Source organism: Brachyhypopomus gauderio, chromosome 8 (assembly GCF_052324685.1).
Source record: "Brachyhypopomus gauderio isolate BG-103 chromosome 8, BGAUD_0.2, whole genome shotgun sequence".
Lineage (NCBI taxonomy): Eukaryota > Metazoa > Chordata > Actinopteri > Gymnotiformes > Hypopomidae > Brachyhypopomus > Brachyhypopomus gauderio.
Genome location: NC_135218.1, coordinates 20,996,527 through 21,016,891, shown reverse-complemented (window position 1 = coordinate 21,016,891; position 20,365 = coordinate 20,996,527). Strand labels below are relative to the sequence as shown.

General features: G+C 46.8%; 1 protein-coding gene across 13 annotated transcripts in view; it reads left to right on the top strand.

Moving 5' to 3' along the window:
• The window catches only part of myh10 (myosin, heavy chain 10, non-muscle), a 58,107-nt gene extending 37,815 nt beyond the window's left edge, over window positions 1–20,292 (top strand). For 10 of the 13 annotated variants that reach the window (XM_077015372.1, XM_077015371.1, XM_077015370.1 and 7 more), the window contains 26 exons: window positions 1,099–1,292; window positions 1,420–1,541; window positions 1,670–1,739; window positions 2,004–2,164; window positions 2,385–2,493; window positions 2,592–2,723; window positions 2,967–3,173; window positions 4,069–4,206; window positions 4,441–4,564; window positions 4,784–4,955; window positions 5,762–5,974; window positions 6,243–6,387; window positions 6,847–7,053; window positions 8,026–8,130; window positions 8,499–8,651; window positions 8,744–8,992; window positions 9,174–9,386; window positions 9,544–9,756; window positions 10,072–10,233; window positions 10,566–10,694; window positions 11,733–11,821; window positions 15,062–15,185; window positions 15,350–15,558; window positions 15,682–15,790; window positions 17,616–17,788; window positions 18,219–20,292. In XM_077015372.1, coding sequence (XP_076871487.1) covers window positions 1,099–1,292; window positions 1,420–1,541; window positions 1,670–1,739; window positions 2,004–2,164; window positions 2,385–2,493; window positions 2,592–2,723; window positions 2,967–3,173; window positions 4,069–4,206; window positions 4,441–4,564; window positions 4,784–4,955; window positions 5,762–5,974; window positions 6,243–6,387; window positions 6,847–7,053; window positions 8,026–8,130; window positions 8,499–8,651; window positions 8,744–8,992; window positions 9,174–9,386; window positions 9,544–9,756; window positions 10,072–10,233; window positions 10,566–10,694; window positions 11,733–11,821; window positions 15,062–15,185; window positions 15,350–15,558; window positions 15,682–15,790; window positions 17,616–17,788; window positions 18,219–18,354 — 4,058 coding nt within the window. In that variant the 3' untranslated portion in view covers window positions 18,355–20,292. The remainder of the gene's footprint in view (window positions 1–1,098; window positions 1,293–1,419; window positions 1,542–1,669; window positions 1,740–2,003; window positions 2,165–2,384; window positions 2,494–2,591; window positions 2,724–2,966; window positions 3,174–4,068; window positions 4,207–4,440; window positions 4,565–4,783; window positions 4,956–5,761; window positions 5,975–6,242; window positions 6,388–6,846; window positions 7,054–8,025; window positions 8,131–8,498; window positions 8,652–8,743; window positions 8,993–9,173; window positions 9,387–9,543; window positions 9,757–10,071; window positions 10,234–10,565; window positions 10,695–11,732; window positions 11,822–15,061; window positions 15,186–15,349; window positions 15,559–15,681; window positions 15,791–17,615; window positions 17,789–18,218) is intronic. The other 3 variants (XM_077015366.1, XM_077015377.1, XM_077015374.1) reach the window with 1 other exon arrangement.
• Window positions 20,293–20,365: the final 73 nt, after the last annotated feature.

Below are 20,365 nucleotides of genomic sequence, written 5' to 3'. Positions count from 1 at the left end.
TGCAGTGAAGAGAGAGCAGGCCCTGGGCCTAACGGTCCAGGATTTGAAATGCAGCAGAAAAATGTTAATGGCGTAAGAAGAGGAAAGGAGACTCATAATTACTATGTATTCTTCCTTCCGACCTATGGATTCACAGGTCGAGGATTATGTGCATATAGACTAGGTTTAGCCTCATCAGAGATAGTGAAGCTGAGACCGATAATTCCTCATTACCTTACTGTTCAGACAGCACTGAGACTTCTGTCTGTGACTGTACTGCTATACTGGCATGGAAAGTCCCCATTGCATACGTGCTAGATGCTTTAGCTGCCTAGTTTGGCTCCAGCCATTTTCATGGTTCCAAATATTTTGGGTGGATTTCATCATTCATCATGAAATTACATGTTGGGAGGGGCGTGTGGAGGTACTGTTGGAGTGAGACATGTAGTGAGAACATCAAACATGTTCCCCGAGCTGAATCCTCGGTCCATGCGAACGTTTAGAGGTCCTCTAGCAGTCTGCGCTTGCGTAGATGTAGCAGTCTCTCTCCACCCTGCCTGTGCTCCTCACCAGTGGCTCAGAGACCCTGCTCTCCATCATCTGGGCTTGTGGCATCAAGTCAAACCCACCCAGCCACAGGGCTCGGCTTGGTTCTGTTTCCATCCAGCACCATTTCGGCTGAAAGTCAGCTCATTAAAGAGACACTAATTACTATTGAATTATTACCTTTTAAAGTAATTGTAGTGTGGAAGTTTCTTCTATTGGGGATGGAACTGACCCATTTCGATTCGGTGTTAACTGAGCTGAGCTCTACTTCGCTGCAAAGCTTGGTATGTTTGTTGGTGTGTATGTGTGGGTGTGGGGGGGTGAGTCCCGGCTGCAGGGGGAGTGATGTGTTTGGAGTGCTGGGATTGGCCCGTCATGTTGCTGTGCAGTCCAAACTCTGCTCATAGACCAAACCTCCCCACCCCTTCCACCCACGTCCATCCGCACCCAACCTCGGCGTGCTGGGCCTTTAACCGCTGTAGCCCTGTTAAGACTTCTGGACTTGTGCTCCGTGTTCATTCAGTTCACCTGTGCCTCTCTCCTCCTCTCCCTCGCTGTGCATCCGTCTTCCAGTGGACCGCATCGTGGGTTTGGACCAGGTGGCTGGTATGAACGAGACCGCGTTCGGAGCCACGTATAAAACCAAGAAGGGCATGTTCCGCACGGTGGGCCAGCTGTATAAGGAGTCCCTGACCAAGCTGATGGCCACACTCCGAAACACCAACCCCAACTTTGTCCGCTGCATCATACCCAACCACGAGAAAAGGGTGAGAGTCCTGATCCGTGCAGATGATTTACTGAGCCACGTGCAGCTCTCCATAAGTGGAAAACACCGGAACATAACGTCTCCTTTATTGCTCTCCTCTCCACTCTTCTGTTTCCTTCTAACTGCAGGCTGGGAAACTGGAGCCCCATCTGGTTCTGGACCAGTTGAGGTGTAACGGAGTTCTGGAAGGAATCAGGATCTGCAGACAGGGCTTCCCCAACCGCATCGTCTTCCAGGAGTTCAGACAGAGGTTCAAAGTCCAGATCTCCATGTTGAAATGGATTTTGCTCTAGTGCCACCTGTAGTAGCTGAGGACAGCACACGCCAGTCTTTGACCTTTGAGTATTGAGTGAGTCTGTCTGCCCGTGTTCCCACCAGGTACGAGATCCTCACCCCCAACGCCATCCCCAAGGGCTTCATGGATGGCAAGCAGGCCTGTGAGAGGATGGTGAGTTTCAAACAAAAAATAAACAAGACTATGAAATCATTCCACCATCACCACTGGAGTCTGCCTGTTCATCTGTAGTTTAACTGTAGTATTGAAAGTATGTTGTAGTATGTTGAAAGTATGTCCAGTTGGCTGTGCATGAAATGAAGACCTTACAGAAATGGTGGGTTACAAATGACTGCTAACGGTCACTAGACCCCACACGATGGTGTCATCCAACCACATTTCACTGCTTTCGTTTTCATTGCGTTTCCGTTTCCACAGATCCAGGCACTGGAGCTGGACCCAAACCTGTACCGGATCGGTCAGAGTAAGATCTTCTTCCGCACGGGAGTTCTGGCCCACCTGGAGGAGGAGCGAGACCTGAAGATCACCGACATCATCATCTACTTCCAGGCTGTGTGTCGAGGATACCTGGCACGCAAGTAAGTACTCCGCAAGTACACACATACACACACACACACACACACTCATGCGCACACACTATCACTTCAGTCATTAGAAGGAAGTCATGTGAAATGTCATTACAGTACATTAGCAAAGGACAAAAAACATGTGCATGCATTTCATGATTTGTGTGTGTGTGTGTGTGTGTGTGTGTGTGTGTGTGTGCGCGTGTGTGCGCGTGTGTGCGCATGTGTGTAGGGCTTTTGCTAAGAAGCAGCAGCAGTTAAGTGCTCTGAAGGTTCTCCAGAGGAACTGTGCTGCTTACCTGAAACTGCGACACTGGCAGTGGTGGAGGCTCTTCACCAAGGTGAGATGGCGAGCTCTGACCAGCAGGGGGCGCTGGGATCCCTCCCTCCATCAATGTTGTGTCGTCCCTCACCACGTCTTCCTCGCTCCCTCCCTCAGGTGAAGCCTCTACTGCAGGTGACCAGACAGGAGGAGGAGATGCAGGCTAAAGATGAGGAGCTGGAGAAGGTGAAGGAGAAACAGGTGAAGGTGGAGAACGAACTAGTGGAGATGGAGAGAAAACATCAACAGGTTAGCATGCCAACACACACACACACACACACACGCCTGAACACTGCAAGACAAGCTTGCATACATACAGACATCAAAATACCAAGCCGTTGGTCTCAGAGCTGTGCGCTCTATTGTGTCTTAATGTTCACTGTAATATGACCAGTTGTCAGCTGTGAACCAGGATCTGTGATCTGGATTATTTTGTTGTTATGAAAAACATCAAGCATCATCTTGGAGCCTCTTTGTTTTTGTGGGCGTCAGCTCCTGGAGGAGAAGAACATCTTAGCGGAGCAGCTGCAGGCGGAGACGGAGCTGTTTGCGGAGGCGGAGGAGATGAGGGCTCGCCTGGTGGCCAAGAAACAGGAGCTGGAGGAGATCCTGCACGACCTGGAGTCCCGCGTGGAGGAGGAGGAGGAGCGCAACCAGAGCCTGCAGAACGAGAAGAAGAAGATGCAGTCCCACATACAGGTGCAGCAGTGTCCTCACATCGCTGCTGTGATGTGTACGTGCACCACAGTGCCTCCTACAGGCGGTTGGAGGTACTGTAGAGGAACCTCATGTGGAGGTTCTACCGCAACAACATGAGGGACTAAGCATGTATTTAAAGATCTGACATAAACATTAAGCTACATTTGTACATATGGGAAAATGTGTAAACCCAAGCGAAACACAAGCATTGTGCACTCTTTCTTTAATGAGAAACATCTGGGGGAACATCTGGGTGAAGTCTTGCAAAAGTACAGACATTTTAATTAGCTGCAAAGACGTTCTGTAAACTGGATTTTCCCAGAACAATCACACTTACTCAGATATTTCTAAGGTGCAAATCTTTGGGTTTTTATTAAAGAGAAACAAAAGAAAGGCAAACCCCTGCGGATGAATGTAAGACCTGCACAGACATGGTGTCCGCCCTCATGATGGTGGGAGAGCCCAGTGCTTCTTCAGTGCTGCACCACCTCTCCGTAAACGCCAACGCTGGCTGACTGGCACATCGTGCCTAAATAACCGGGTCTCTGATCCAGTAGCCTCCTTCCAGACCTTCTTTTCGTTTAGGGCTACAGAGCTGCGGTGGGTCGGCCAATTATAAAGATGTTAAAGACGTAGAGGCCTCGCTGTGGAGATTAGTTTGTTGTAGGTAAAGTGAAGTAGATGATTTTTGTAGATAAAAAGCAAACCGTGTGATGGTCATTCACGACTATATTATAATGATATAATAAATAATGCAAAAACAAAGTACTTAAACATGCCTCATATAGCGTGTGTGTGTGTGTGTGTGTGTGTGTGTGTGTGTGTGTGTGTGTGTGTGTGTGTGTGTGTGTGTGTGTGTGTGTGTGTGTGTGTGTGTGTGTGTGTGTGTGTGTAGGACCTAGAGGAGCAGTTGGATGAAGAAGAAGCTGCTAGACAGAAGTTGCAGCTGGAGAAGGTGACTGCAGAGGCCAAGATCAAGAAAATGGAGGAAGACCTTTTACTTCTCGAGGACCAGAACTCTAAATTCCTCAAGGTAAAGTTGACGGACAGGGCCCAGACTCCTCCCACCCTGCAGACAGGGCCCAGACTCCTCCCACCCTGCAGACAGGGCCCAGACTCCTCCCACCCTGCGGACAGGGCCCAGACTCCTCCCACCCTGCGGACAGGGCACAGACTCCTCCCACCCCACAGTTGAACACAATACCTCATTGCCATAATGGATATAGTGATGTTCTCATTTAATTTTTCTCCACGCCTCTCTGTGCAGGAGAAGAAACTGTTGGAGGAGAGGGTTGGGGAGATGACCTCTATGCTGGCTGAGGAAGAGGAGAAGGCCAAGAACCTCAGCAAAGTGAAAAACAAGCAGGAGGTGATGATGGTGGACCTTGAAGGTAATATATATATAAGTGTACTGCTGCTCCTTGTCTCACAGTTTTGACACTTATCCCTACTGGCTCTTTGAACATCGTGGTGTCATGCCATAAATCGTTTTGATTCATATTCAGTATTATATTGTTTGTATTCATAATGTGCCCCATATCTATATCACATATAACTGACACACATTGGAGTGGAGCAGTAAATGCTGTAACAGTGCGTTTGCCCCTCAGAGCGTCTGAAGAAGGAGGAGAAGACGCGTCAGGAACTGGAGAAGGCCAAACGCAAGCTGGACGGAGAGACCACAGACCTGCAGGAGCAGATTGCAGAGCTCCAGGCTCAGATTGATGAGCTCAAAGCTCAGCTGACCAAGAAAGAGGAGGAGCTCCAGGCGGTCCTGGCCAGGTGAGCCACGCCCCCCAGTCAGCACTGCTGCCCCAAAAAAGCAAACACTAGAGCTCAAAGCAATTTAGCCATACCAGTCAAGACCATAGAGTTCAGTAGATTCTAAATAATTTGGCTGCAGTAAATATAAAGATTAATTAAGAATCATTCCACTGAAAATTATGGATTTGAATAAATGTGGTCATTGGATGTGAACTGCTTGGAAGATCCATACGGCCAGACTGAGCACCAGAACTCCCTAAGTCCTGCAGGCTTGTTGGCATGTGTATAAATGGATATTTGCAAGGGTTGTTTGGTTGTTTTGTGGCCTGAGGGTTTGTTTGTGTAGCTCTGTGCATGTAGAACAATTCAGCATGTGTGTGAGTTACCGGATTAGCAAGCTCTCAGCATCAGTTTACCTTACTTTAGATTCCCTCTGGCTAACTCGATAGCAGCTGACCAAACTTCGACATACGGACCCCTAGTGGTTGAAGTAGAAATGTCAGGGTTATTGACAGAATCATGGCATTGACGGTAAATTGAAAAGGAAAATAAAGACGTATTGCCCTATTGTACTACATTAAAATATGGTGTATTAAGACGTGGCGCATTACGACGTAGCGCATTAAGACGTGGTGAAGTTTCAAAACGATCTTTGGTACCAACAACTGCTTTTAATGTTCCTGGCCAATCTACTTTATTCCCTTACGTGTTTGTTGTTTATTTTGCTCACTGAAGTACACAGCTATTGGAAACGTGTGCAGCCATGTTCCTGAAGGAGTGTGTCCGTGTGTGTGTCCGTGTGTGTGTCCGTGTGTGTGTGACAGAGGGGATGAGGAGGTGGCCCAGAAGAACAACGCTCTGAAGCAGGTGCGTGAGATGCAGGCCCAGCTGGCCGAGCTGCAGGAGGACCTGGAGTCGGAGAAAGCGGCTCGCAGCAAAGCGGAGAAGCTGAAGCGTGACCTGAGTGAGGAGCTAGAGGCCCTGAAGACGGAGCTGGAGGACACGCTGGACACCACCGCCGCCCAGCAGGAGCTCAGGTGAGAGCGTGGCTGTGAGGCCCCCACCCAGAGGAGATGTGTTCCCCCTTTTAGCTGAGACTACATGATCATGCTGGAGTTTAGTGTTGGAGCAGCACTAAGATCACTGACCCGTGAGCTAGTTTGGCTGAGGTTTAGTGCTGAGGTTTGGTGCTGAGGCCTGTGTGTGTGTGTGTGTGTGTGTGTGTGTGTGTGTGTGTGTGTGTGTGTGTGTGTGTGTGTGTGTGTGTGTGTGTGTGTGTGTGTGTGTGTGTGTGTGTGTGTGTAGGACTAAGAGGGAGCAGGAGGTGGCAGAGCTGAAGAAGGCGATGGATGAGGAGACCCGTAACCACGAGTCTCAGATCCAGGACATGAGACAGAGGCACGGCACCGCACTCGAGGAACTGTCTGAACAGCTGGAGCAGGCCAAGAGGGTTAGACACACACACACACAAATGGACTCATGGAACTGCACTCCCAGGAGCTCTCTGAGCAGCTGGACCAGGCCAAGAGGGTTAGACACACACACACAAATGGACTCATGGAACTGCACTCCCAGGAGCTCTCTGAGCAGCTGGACCAGGCCAAGAGGGTTAGACACACACACACAAATGGACTCATGGAACTGCACTCCCAGGAGCTCTCTGAGCAGCTGGACCAGGCCCCACTCCAAGAGCTCTGAGTCTGTAGTTCCAGTCCTGAGTCATTTTTGCACTTCACGCTTTCAATAGTTCATGGACTTGCATGCTGAGTCTCACAGAGTGAGAGGGAGACTCCACGGACCTGTGGGGGTTCTAGATCGCCCCTCAGCCTGTGGGGGTTCTAGATCGCCCCTCAGCCTGTGGGGGTTCTAGATCGCCCCCGTTTCACTGACCCACCGTGTGCTGCCGCAGTTCAAGCTGAACCTGGAGAAGAGCAAGCAGACCCTGGAGGGCGACAACAAGGAGCTGGGCGTGGAGGTGAAGGCCCTGCAGCAGGCCAAGCTCGACTCCGAGCACAAGCGCAAGAAGCTGGAGGCCCAGCTGCAGGAGGTGCTCGCACGCGTCGCCGAGGGCGACAGGACCAAGGGGGAGCTGGCCGACCGCACCCACAAACTGCAGGTGCTCCGTCCCCACGGTGACACACGCGTACACCAGCACAGTGGCACCGACGTGTCTTACTGGCTCCAGTGCTGCAGCTAAATGCTAACGTTGAATATAGCAACACGTATATAGCAAGAAGGGGCCATGTTGTCTTAGCAAACGCAGCAGGTGTGTTGAAGGGCTGTAGAATTCAACAGGCCAATAAAGATGTGGCCAGCACCTCTGTAGAGGGTCACAGGTGTTGGGTCAGGAATATGGCCGCCTGCTGTTTGCCGTTTGTAGTAGGAATCTTGGACGGCGTAACGTGTTTTTGCCTCACGGTTTTGAGACAGAGAGTGGAAAGAAAAACATGCCTGTAAAGGTTCAGATTCAGACTGGATGAATGTCACAGTTCTGAGCCAGACGATATTCAGGGGGGGAAGATAAATTTGGCTGTAAAGATTCAGATTCACACTGGAGGATTTGGCCCGCAAAGTCTGGGACCTTCCTAAGTAGGACATCACTTCTCTCAGTAATGCAGACTGGAGAATTTAACCCAGTGTAGCATGAACAACCAGAACAGCCATTTAGCCCAATTTACATGAATGTGACGCGTTCATGTATTTACTTTATTTCTGCATGTCCTCTCTGTGTGTGTGTGTGTGTGTGTGTGTGTCTGTGTCTGTGTGTGTGTGTGTGTGTGTGTGTGTGTGTGTGTGTGTGTGTGTGTGTGTGTGTGTGTGTGTGTGTGTGTGTGTGTGTGTGTGATTGTGTGTGTGTGTGATTGTGTGTGTGTGATTGTGTGTGTGTGTGTGTGTGTGTGTTCGTGTGTGTGTGTGTTCGTGTGTGTGTTCGTGTGTGTGTGTGTGTTCGTGTGTGTTCGTGTGTGTTCGTGTGTGTTCGTGTGTGTTCGTGTGTGTGTGTGTTCGTGTGTGTGTTCGTGTGTGTGTTCGTGTGTGTGTTCGTGTGTGTGTGTGTGCGTGTGTGTGTGTGTGTGTGTGTGCGCTCCAGTTGGAGCTGGAGAACGTGTCTTCACTGCTGGAGGATGCTGAGAAGAAGGGGATCAAGCTGGCCAAAGACTCTTCCAGCCTGGAGAGCCAGTTACAGGACACACAGGTGCGTCCCGCACACACCTCGACGCAAGACGCCAGAGTGAAAAGTGTAACTGAGCTGTGAACAACATTTAAAAAGCCGACTGCATCATATAGTTTTACATAAATTAAGAGGCACTTTGAATGGATTTTAAACACAGGTTTAAGGTTCAGTTCTGTTTTGATGGTGCATGTGGATGTATGATGTTGATCATGATGATCTTGGTGGAGGGGGTCTCCTCACCCTCTTCAGCAGTCACGTCATGACAGCTCATCCTGAGATGTATGTGGTTGGGTGCTACATCTACGCCAAGCCACGTATATAGTGGCAGAGGCTTTGACTGTGTGTGTGTGTGTGTGTGTGTGTGTGTGTGTGTGTGTGTGAGAGAGCAGGAGCTGCTCCAAGAGGAGACCCGTCAGAAGCTGAACTTGAGCAGTCGTATTCGTCAGCTGGAGGAAGAGAAGAGCAACCTGCAGGAGCAGCAGGAGGAGGAAGAGGAGGCTCGCAGGAACCTGGAGAAACAGCTAGCAACTCTACAGGCACAGGTACACACACACACACACACACACACACACACACACACACGGTCTCATCCACACACACACACACGGCTCTGAGCCTCCCCGTGTGCCCACAGCTGTGCGAGACGAAGAAGAAGCTGGAGGATGATGTGGGTGTGGTGGAGGGCCTGGAGGAGACCAAGCGGAAGCTACAGAAGGACGTGGAGGCGGCCACCCAGCGCCTGGAGGAGAAGACCATGGCTTACGACAAGCTGGAGAAGACCAAAACCCGCCTGCAGCAGGAGCTCGACGACCTCATGGTGGACCTGGACCACCAGAGACAAATCGTCTCCAACCTGGAGAAGAAGCAGAAGAAGTTTGACCAGGTTAACATGATCTTTGGTGACGGCCTTGGAAAAAGACCAGAAGTTATATGAAATTAGATAGTGATGCTGATTGCCAACTGTTGTATTTCATTACAGGCAGCATGTTAGCAGAACAAAATATCTGTGCAATGTTGTGATAAGATCGATGGCTAAAACCAGATGTTTGGTGTGTGTGTAACAGATGCTGGCGGAGGAGAAGAGTGTGTCCACGCGCTATGCGGAGGAGCGAGACCGCGCTGAGGCGGAGGCCCGTGAGAAGGAGACGAAGGCTCTGTCGATGGCCCGAGCCCTGGACGAGGCTCTGGAAGCCAAAGAGGAGTTTGAGCGTCTCAACAAACAGCTGCGAGCCGAGATGGAGGACCTGATGAGCTCCAAGGATGACGTGGGCAAGAACGTGAGTGGAAAAATAACAATATGTTGTGACACCTTCATTTGTAGCTTTGACGCTAAATAAACATCTCTGATGAGATGTTAGTAAATTGATCTTGTAGCTCTCTGCCCTTCTGATGTGATTTAAATGTTGACGGGTGTAACTGGTTCCGTTTGGGCAGGTGCACGAGCTGGAGAAGTCCAAGCGGACGCTGGAACAGCAGGTGGAGGAGATGAAGACCCAGCTGGAGGAGCTGGAGGACGAGCTGCAGGCCACGGAGGACGCCAAGCTGCGTCTGGAGGTGAACATGCAGGCAATGAAGGCCCAGTTCGAGCGCGACCTGCAGGCCAGAGACGAGCAGAACGACGAGAAGAAGAGACTCCTGGTGAAGCAGGTGAGCTCACGTCCGTGTCCCCTCCTCCAGCCGTCCACCTCTTACACACACGGCATCACAACGCACTTTGTTGGAGCTGCTGTGTGCGTCCGTGTCCGTCCAACTTTCGGAAGTTGGTGTTTCTCGAGACCTTCACAGACCTTTTACTGCAGCTCTGGGAAGAAGGTTCTGCAAAGCCAGCTCGGGAGAGTGAAGAAACGAAGCATGTTTTGAATGCAGACCGTGAATTATGATTTACTAAGGAATGGTTTATTTCAGCTCCAGCTGACTTACAGACCTGTGATCTTTACTGACCTTTGACCCGTGCTGCGTCAGGTGCGTGAGATGGAGGCGGAGCTGGAGGACGAGAGAAAGCAGCGTGCTCTGGCTGTGGCTGCTAAGAAGAAGCTGGAGATGGACCTGAAGGATGTGGAGGCCCAGATCGAGGCGGCTAACAAAGCCCGCGACGAAGCCATCAAACAGCTGCGCAAGCTTCAGGTGCTCCACCCACCCCTCCCACACTGCTCCGCCCAGCCACACCCACACTGCTCCACCCGGCCGCACCCACACTGCTCTGCTCAGCTCAACCACACTCAACGCCCCCCTCATGCCCAAGGTATTGAACAATATTTTAATCCAAAGATTTAAGCTGTTACCTAATTTGCGTGTCCGCGTGTGTGCGTGTCCGCGTGTGTGCGTGTCCGCGTGTGTGCGTGTCCGCGTGTGTGCGTGTCCGCGTGTGTGCGTGTCCGCGTGTGTGCGTGTCCGCGTGTCCGCGTGTGTGCGTGTCCGCGTGTGTGCGTGTCTGCGTGTACGCGTGTGGTGAGCAGGCTCAGATGAAGGACTACCAGAGGGAACTGGAGGAGGCTCGCGCCTCTCGTGATGAAATCTTCACTCAGTCCAAAGAAAACGAGAAGAAGCTCAAGAGCCTTGAGGCAGAAATCCTGCAGCTACAAGAGGTGGACACACACTCTCACACACACACTCTCACACACACACTCTCACACACACACACACACACACACTCCCACACACACACACTCCCACACACACACACTCCCACACACACACACTCCCACACACACACACTCCCACACACTCACACACACACTCACACACACACACACACACACACTCTCACACACACTCAGTGATGTCACACTCTAATCTGACCACTTTTTTCAGTAACGATTAAGTTACTATTTCCAATCCAGTAATCAGATTAAAATTACTAATCCATGTAACTGTGCGTTACTGTTTACTTTCCTCTTGTGTCTCGGGGAGGGAAATCTGGCCTATGCTGGATTATACAGTAGCGCTCGACTTTGTACACTGTGAGAGCGGCGGAAGAGTTTATACGCGTCACATTCTTTGCAGTGTTCTCCGTAACAATATGTAGTAGTATAAAACACCCCTCAAACACAGGGAAAAGAATATTTACCTTCTTTTAATGTTGCATTGGGTTTCAGGTATGAAAATTGCTGGAATTATGGCTACTTGAAAATGCTTGATATTGTAACTATTTCGTTTCAAACAAATAACTGTCTGACTGAATAGTTTGCTTGTATTACATTTACAAATACATTTACAAATAATACTGCACAGCTACACAAACGTAATGTCAGGAGATACATTATTTAAATGTCAGGAGATACATTGTTACTATTAAAAATGCACTTCCAAAAAAGTGAGTGTTGACAACACTGATAGTCATTTTGTTGTTGTCGGCGGCTGAATGTAACTAATAAAATAGCTTGTAATCTAACTTACTTTTAAAATCAAGTAATCAGTAAAATAACTTGTAATCTGATTTAATTATTTTACTGATTACTTGATTTTAAAAGTAAGTTACTTTTTAAAGGAATAATAATAATTATTTTATATTTTTCTGTTTTATCAGATTTTTCAAGGTAACCAAGTCGTTACTGCTCACACTTGTATACGCACAACCCAAATAACGTGTGTGTGTGTGTGTGTGTGTGTGTGTGTGTGTGTAGGACCTGGCTGCGTCGGAGAGAGCACGGCGCCATGCAGAGCAGGAGAGGGATGAACTAGCAGATGAGATCTGTAACAGTGCCTCTGGGAAGTGAGTTACTACCTGGAGCTCTGCTTGGTGCACACACACACACACACACACACACACACACACACACACACACACACACAGCCAGGGTGAGGGTGTGTGTGTTCACATACATGCATGTATTGATTACGAAGGGTTCATTGTAGCTGTGCTTCCCTGCCCTACAGACACAAGGTATGTGTGTATGTGCTGGAGAAGAAAGTGTTAAACAAAAATTAATCAGACATGTATAAAGTATTAGAGACCCATACTTGAGTAAAAGTACAAGTACTCTATCAAAAAAGTGAATTGAGTAGAAGTTGAAGTGTTCTTTAAAAACTTTACTTAAGTGGAAATACAGAAGTTTTCAGCATTTTTTGTACTTAAGTATTGCAAGTAGTTTATTCTAAAATGTATTACTCAAGTACTAAAAGTAAAAAGTACAAGTATTTTGTTTTGAATTAATGAAAGAAAGCAGTCAGTTTGATTATCAATTGTTTTCATGTCACAAATCAAAGCTGTCAAAGATCACAAATACAAGTGTTCTGTATGTAAAAACAAGTAGCAACTTTAAAAACTGGGCTTAACACTGTACACAAAAAACAGATAATGTTTGTCCTGCTACGTCATAGGTTTGACGCACAAGTACAAATTATTTTTTATTTATCTGAGAAAACAAGGTGTATTTTAGATCCATCCGTCGGGTTCTAAGGGTGAGCCTACTGCCCTGCGTTTACCCTCAATAAATGCCCTTACCCTATAAAAAACACTACACTATAAAAATGGGCACATGATTAGTCAGCATGCAAAGGGACACGGCTTACTGTTGCTAAAAACACAATTCAGCGTTGCACAGCCTTTATGATTGCCAGCTAATGTTAAGTGAATACTGCAGCACGTCATTAATATAATTAGGTTAGTTAGCTAGCTAGCTAAGATAGCTAACCTAACTAGCGCTTACTGATAGCTCAAGCTGGTGTGTCTTCAGTGTGTTATATTTGTAACTTACCTTGATGTGCTTGTTCAAGTTCAAAGGTGAATTTTTGGGAAGCAGAATAGGCACTTCATCTTATAGGAATTTTCGTTCACTCCAGGCAACCGCAAACACTGTCTCTAGGTAGGGCCAGGTAGAGTCTCCTTCCTCACCCTCACCGCCACGATCACTCGATGTTGAATGTGTGGAAGGTACCAATATATGTACATTAAAACGCCAACAAGCTTATGTAATACACTGGTAACACTTTACATTAAGTGTTTACTTACTAACATGAAGTAATGCATTAGTTAACATGAACAACACATGAAGTAACACATTAACAATTATTAACTAACGTTAAGTAAACATGTAACAGTTGCGGCTCCTGTTTTCGCTCTTTGTTGTTCGCTCCTTTTTTGGTGCAACCTTAAAGGAATATCTTACATTGTACTGATTTACCTACATAAGTAATGGCTAACTTGGAAATATCCATAATCTATCAGCATAGAAACTGAAGTGTGTCCATACTGTTTTAGCTCTTTAGTCCATTTTACTCCAAACTAAAACACTAAAGCTCTAAACAAACAAAGAGCCAAAACAGGAGCCGCTACTGTTACATACTTAACATTAGTTAATTATTGGTAATGGGGATGCACCGATTCACGTTTTTCACTTCCGATACCGATTCAGATATCTGAGGCTTAGTATCGGCCGATACCGATCTGATAGAATAAAACAGTGCTGAATCGACTTAAAACGTTTTTTTTTTTTTAACACAAGACATACTGAATTACAAGTTTATTGAAAAATCTGCACCAGTACAGCACACTTAAACACACACAAAACATGTAAAAACAACACAACTTGCATTTGTTCAGTCAGTGCAATTATGAATACAACATCAAATGTAAAATAAATAATACCAAAGAACCTGAAACTGACAAAAACAATAGGTTCACAACTTTGGTCAAACATGAAAAAAATAAACTGCAAGAAACCTTTTAAATGGTTCAGGAATTCTAAATATAATTTTAAATAAATAAGGAGATGAAATAAGAGAAACAACAATACTTATGCGGCTAGTTCGCTAGCACAGACATCACGCAGAGCACAAAGCATGTAACGCCCACAAATATGTGTACTGTCACTTTAAGGGACCAAGTTGAGTGTGCAGGCGCAAGCTGTAGCATATAGAATATTGGGGGGGGTTTTTTTGCTTTCTGCCATACACCGACTCAGACCACTAGTGCTGGAGCCCAGGTTTATTTTGGTCAACCAGTAAATAAACCGACTAAGTGGAATACCAGTGATTCACATCTCCTCTGTGTGCTTCGTGTTTCACTCACCTTTTAACTGTCCAAGTTCACTTCTATCCGGGTCAGAGTGGATATTTAAGGTTGAACTAACTCCGAAGACCTTACAAGCATAGAATTAGACTGAATAGATCTGTCTTTATGTATCTGTCACATTTTCATCGATACCCGATCTAGAATTTTTTCCAATATCGGGACTGATACAGATATTAATATCGGATCGGTGCATCCCTACTTGTTAACGTGTTACTTCATGTGTTGTTCATGTTAACTAATGCTTTACTTCACGTTAGTAAGTAAACACTTAATGTAAAGTGTTACCAGTACACTTATATTCTTCTGCTGTTACCAAACACGGTACCATCACTTTTAATGTGATAAAAAGTTAATTATTTGGAATTATTTCGAGTATATGTGTATTTGCATAAATGTGTAAATTAAGCTGAAGGTACTGTAAATGGACATAGAAAAAGTGCATGAATTCCACCTTCGTAACTTTGCATGCACAAAAATCGAGAGGTGCACAACCTCGTGAACGACCGTGTGCGGGGCGATTACGTCATTTTCGGCGCACGGACACTCGTATAAACCTTAAGTATACCTACCTTACAAAGCTCAAGTGTTAAGTGAAGGCAGTAGCAGAGTAAACGGGACAGGACCAGAGAATGTGCGCTTTTCTCATGAGACAGCCTGATCGCTTGACCCGGTGACAACGCCAGCTAACATGTTTATAATTGTAACGAGTAACTATACAGCACATACAAAATGTATCGGTGAAAAAGTATTAAACTAATGGAAAATATGTAGTGAAGTAAAAGTGGAAGTAGGAGAAAAAATGTATACTCCAGTAAAGTACAGATACTGCATTTTAGTACTTAAGTACAGTAGTGAAGTAGTTCTACTTCGTTACTATACATCTCTGCAGTGAATGCAGTCACTGATATGCTGACGTGTGTGTGTGTGTGTGTGTGTTAGGTCGGCGCTGCTGGATGAGAAACGGAGGTTGGAGGCTCGTATCGCTCAGCTGGAGGAGGAGCTGGAAGAGGAGCAGAGCAACATGGAACTTCTCAACGACCGCTTCCGAAAGACGTCCATGCAGGTACACACACGCACACACACCCTTCCGGCTTCTGCTACATTATTGTGTCAGGTTGCGGAATGGCTGTAAAATGGTATTGCAGTTGTACTGAAAAGGTTTTTTGTGTGTGTGTGTTTGTGTTTGTGTGTGTGTGTGTGTGTGTGTGTGTGTGTGTGTACGTGCAGGTGGACACTCTAACTACAGAGCTGGCTGGAGAGCGCAGCACCTCCCAGAAGAGCGAGAGTGCCCGTCAGCAGCTGGAGCGTCAGAACAAGGAGCTGAAGGCCAAACTGCAGGAGCTGGAGGGGTCAGTCAAGTCCAAGTTTAAAGCCACTATCGCCGCCCTGGAGGCCAAAATCCTGCAGCTGGAGGAGCAGCTTGAGCAAGAGGCCAAGTAAGCACACAACTGCCCTGTGGAACGTGCTTGGCTGATATGACCTCAAACGTCTTATTTCATGTTTTCGTGGGAGAGTAGTTGCGAGTGTGGGGGAGATGACTGTAGTACCTTGGTCTGCAGGGAGAGGGCAGCAGCGAACAAGATAGTCCGGCGTACGGAGAAGAAGCTGAAGGAGGTGTTCATGCAGGTGGAAGATGAGCGTCGCCACGCCGACCAGTACAAAGAGCAGGTGAGGCGTGGGCAGGATCCCAAAGTCACATTTACACCCTCAGGAGAGCAAACCTGTTGTGTGTGTGGATATGTGTGGGTGTTAGGGGTGTCGCGATTTCGATATTTAATCAAAATCAATCGAAATTATGTCACAATCTCGAGCCTCGAATTCAAAAAGGATCGACGATCCCTCCCTCTAAGCTACGCAAGCACCCACACTAAAGCCCGGTTATACTTGACGCGGCGCGAGGGTCCGCGCGCCGAAAATGACGTAATCACGTTGGCGCGAGGGCCTCGTGTGCTGGCGATTAGCGAGGTCATGCACCTCTTGAATTTTGTAACTTTGCGCGCGCCGCGCTTCAGCGCAATGAACCAAGTCATGTTTGCTGGTCTCATACACTTTAACAAGGTGGAATTAAAACACTTGTACGTCACTTTCAAATTCCATTTCAATTATTCCCAGCACATTAAACCTAATTAAGTTAAATATTTATACATATACTCAATGATTCAAAATAATTCGCTTTTTCATCACATTATGTAATGGTTGTTTATTTTCAAAACGCCCAATCTTAAAGTCTTGACATTCTCTCATGTTTCGTCCTGGAATTACAAGAGGCTCGTATTTGTTAACGTAATAAAAGAGAATTCTCTTGAATTGCGTTAACACAGTGGTTCCCAAACTTTTTCTGCCGTGCCCCCCTTTAGTAGATAAGAATATTTTTGCGCCCCCCCTACACACACACCCCCATATTGACACATGTGCACATGTTTTACTTCCGCCCCCCACTTTGGGAACCACTGCGTTAACAAATTCAAGCCTCTTGTATTTGTATTCAGTCAGACAGCTATTTGTTGTGAAACAAAGTAGTTACAATTTCAAGCATTTTCAAGTATGTTAGCCTAAATTCCAGCACTTTTCAAACCTGGAACACAAAGCAACATTAAAATTCATCTGGTAAATGTTCCTTCCCCTGTTTTTGAGGGGTGTTTCTTTATACTACCACATATCATTTCAGACAACACTGCAAAGAATGTGACGCGCCAAGTATAAATGCCTCCGCCGTTCGCGCGAGGTGTGCGGAGTCGCGTGCTACGGTCAATCGCGAAAGTATAAGGTCGCATCTTACAACTAAAGTGTTGCCCTCCATGTATGAAGACACTAAAGAAATTGTTTCTTAAGAAATTTTGTATGATAGTTTAGTTTAGTTTGTTAAGGTTCTATTATTTTGTACATGACTGTTCCTGTATTTTTTATTATTTATTTTATGTTGCACATTGCTGTTTTAATAGTGCACATTGCTGCTACCAAAAAAATAGATAACAGGTACCCTCTGTGACCTCATTTTTGTTATTATTATTTGTTTGTGTTTGTTGTTTTTCACTGAGAACAAGATTGTTACATTTATCTTAATTAAATTATTTAAATTTGACCATTAGTGCCTAATTTGGTGTATTACAGATCACTTGTATCACTTTGCATCACTTATATCAAACCCACCTTTTGAAATAAGGTATTGTAAATTTGACTAATCAAACCAATGACTGACCATAGACTAATCTAAAACTGGCATAGGCCTTTCTGCTGTAAATCGAGAATCGAATCGAATCGTGACCCTAAAATCGGAAATACAAACGAATCGAGGATTTAGAGAATCGTGACACCCCTAGTGGGTATGTGTGTGTGGGTGGGTGTGTTTGTGTGGGTGCCGGACTTGCATACTGAAGTCTACAAGGAGGTTTACAAGTGTGGGGGGTGTTTTGGATGCTTCATAGATGAAGCAGCTGAGATTAATTTATGGACAAAAGCAGTGCTCCCGATTAAGTGTGTGTGTGCGTATCAGATGGAGAAGGCCAACACGCGTATGAAGCAGTTGAAGAGGCAGTTGGAGGAGGCGGAGGAGGAGTCCACGCGGGCCAACGCCTCCCGCAGGAAGCTGCAGAGGGAGCTGGAGGACGCCACGGAGGCCAGTGAGGCGCTCAGCCGTGAGGTCAACACACTCAAGAACCGCCTCAGGTGACACACACACACACACACCGCAAACTCTCCCATAACCCACTCACCACCCTGGAGCTACCTGAGGTAACACAGCATGCTCAAGGACCCCCCATGAAGACGACACCCCCGTGACGCTTATAGGGTCACACAAATTTTTTGAGCCTGTGCAGTGATGTTGAGAAGTCGCCTCCTGCCACAACAAACATTTTAAACAGCCAAATGTGACCCAGCAGCTGACGGTTAAATGAGTTCATGCTTCAGTCTGTCAGTAGCGGCAGGACAGAGCATATGTTAGCTTATGTTGCCCTCTCAGTGACTATGTTCATTTGTTTGTGTGTACGTGCCTGTGTATGTATTTTGTGTGTGTGTGTGTGTCTGTGTGTGTGTCTGTGTGTGTGTGTGTGTGTGTGTGTGTGTGTGTGTGTGTGTTTGTGTGTTCTTCCCTCAGAAGAGGAGGTCCTGTGAGTTTCCCTTCAGGTCGTTCTGGTCGCAGGCAGCTGCAGGTGGAGGGCGAGGCCTCCGATGACGATGCAGACAGCAAAGCCAGTGATGTGAACGAGAGCCAGCCTGCCCAACCCGAGTAGAATACAGCGCCCCCCTGTGGTTCTGCACTGCTATAACACCCACTGCCCCAAACCTGTCAGCATACAAGAATCTCATATCAAACCTCCCCCTTTTCTCCCCACCCCATCTGCTGCCTGGCCAGCAGAGACGAGAAGTGAGGTTCGACACACACACACACACACACACACACGGACTCAACTCCACACGAACGCTTCCACACTCTCCGTTACACACCCGGTATTCTGCAGCTGTCCAGAAACCACAACAAGCACAACAGTGGAACACACGCCGACTCAATGCTCGTGTCCTACAGGGGAGGCGGGACTCGGAGCTTGAGACCACTCCCCATTAGCAATGTATTGTAATGTTAGCCTTGATAATTGCTTAAGAAACACTATATAGGTACAAGTGCATTTTACCTGTTGAAATTTTGTGTGAGCGCGTTCATACACGAGCAGCAGTGGCACCTCTCCGGTCTGGTTAAACAACGCTACAGCCACTGTTTAGCTGAAGCAATGTTACTAGCTTTTGACGTTCGTGTACAATGCAACACTACAGTGAAGCAGGTTCAGAATATTATGGGCTGGCAGAAGTGTGTGTGTGTAAGTGTGTGTGTGTGAGAGAGAGAGAGTGAGAGAGAGACTTCGGCATGGACAGCTCATTTTGTTCTCAAGCCAACATTTAAAAAAATGATCATAATAATCCTAAGAATAAAATGGAGCTAAACTGGGAGCAGCTGACCCTGGGTCTGCTCTAACGGGACTGGAAAGGCGACTGTGAAGAGGCTTCGTGCCCTTAGAGCGACGCCACTGCAGTCTCCATCTGCTGAGGCCTCGCTCCACCCCCCCTCCACCCATCCTCATCACTATATTTGGGAGATTTGTTTAAGCTTTTTTTTTTTTTGAGGAGATTTAGTGGTCGACTGGAGTATTTTGTCTATGATGAAATTGGATGTAACTGCAAAATGCTTTATAACTGCACACGTTAGTACAAGCCACTCAAACTGGAAAACGCGGTAGATGTTGGGAAATGTGCATGTGAAGCAGCAGGAAGCCCATAACGCCCCACGTGTGTTCGCTTTATGAAGATTCATTCAGCTTCTCATTAAAATTGTGAAGGGAGAAAGCAAGTGTACTTGTTCAGACTCGGACACTAAACCTGGAAGGGGACGGACAGGAACCCGGGAGCATCTCCGTCGGTGCTGGACGTGACTGGACCTCCGTGACTGGACCTCCGCTGTTGAACACCACTCTCCACAGGCACTTGGCTCGGTTCGACTAGCGAGCCGGAGCTCCTTGGGCTTCGGCCTGAAACCAAGCAGAATAATGAAGCCGCGTAGCTCTAGCAGCCAGCAGGTGGCGCTGGCAGGATCTTCAACACTAGAAATACTGCTCCTATCAGTATTAGAATATGATGGATTTCAAAACTACTTATCTGCTCCAATGTTAGTATTTAATAATGTTTCCTTAAGAAGTGCCTTAGTCACTAATTAAGAGAATGTCCGTGGGTAAATGATGCCTTGTGCATCTGTAATGGTGTGTGTGCAAGTGCAAAGCTAACATGAAGGCAGAACTGGCAAACCGATACAAGAATAATAAACGAACCCTACATAACCCCTTTTGTTTTGTATTTTACTGTGCTTTGGATCATATCATTTATATAGTTCTCCTGTCCCTAGTATTGCGAATAAGTTCAGCTTCCGTGTGTGCTGAAGGGATTGGCGCCCCCTGCAGGGGTGCGTGTGCGATTTCATTTGGTTAAAAGCTTTATTGGCCACCATATAGTTACTATTATAATTCTCATCATTATTATTGCTATTGTTATCACTCTTATTGGACTGGCTGTTGACAACCAGACATTCAACTGAAAATATCTAATTTTTTTCATGTATACTGTTACTGTATTTCTAGACGAAAGTGATTTTTGTAAAGGAAAATAAAACCTTCATTATAGAAGAATTTGTCAGTGTTTGGAGCTGGTGTTGATGCAGTCTTTACTGAGCGCGGTTGGCCTGTAGATCACGAGTGCAGA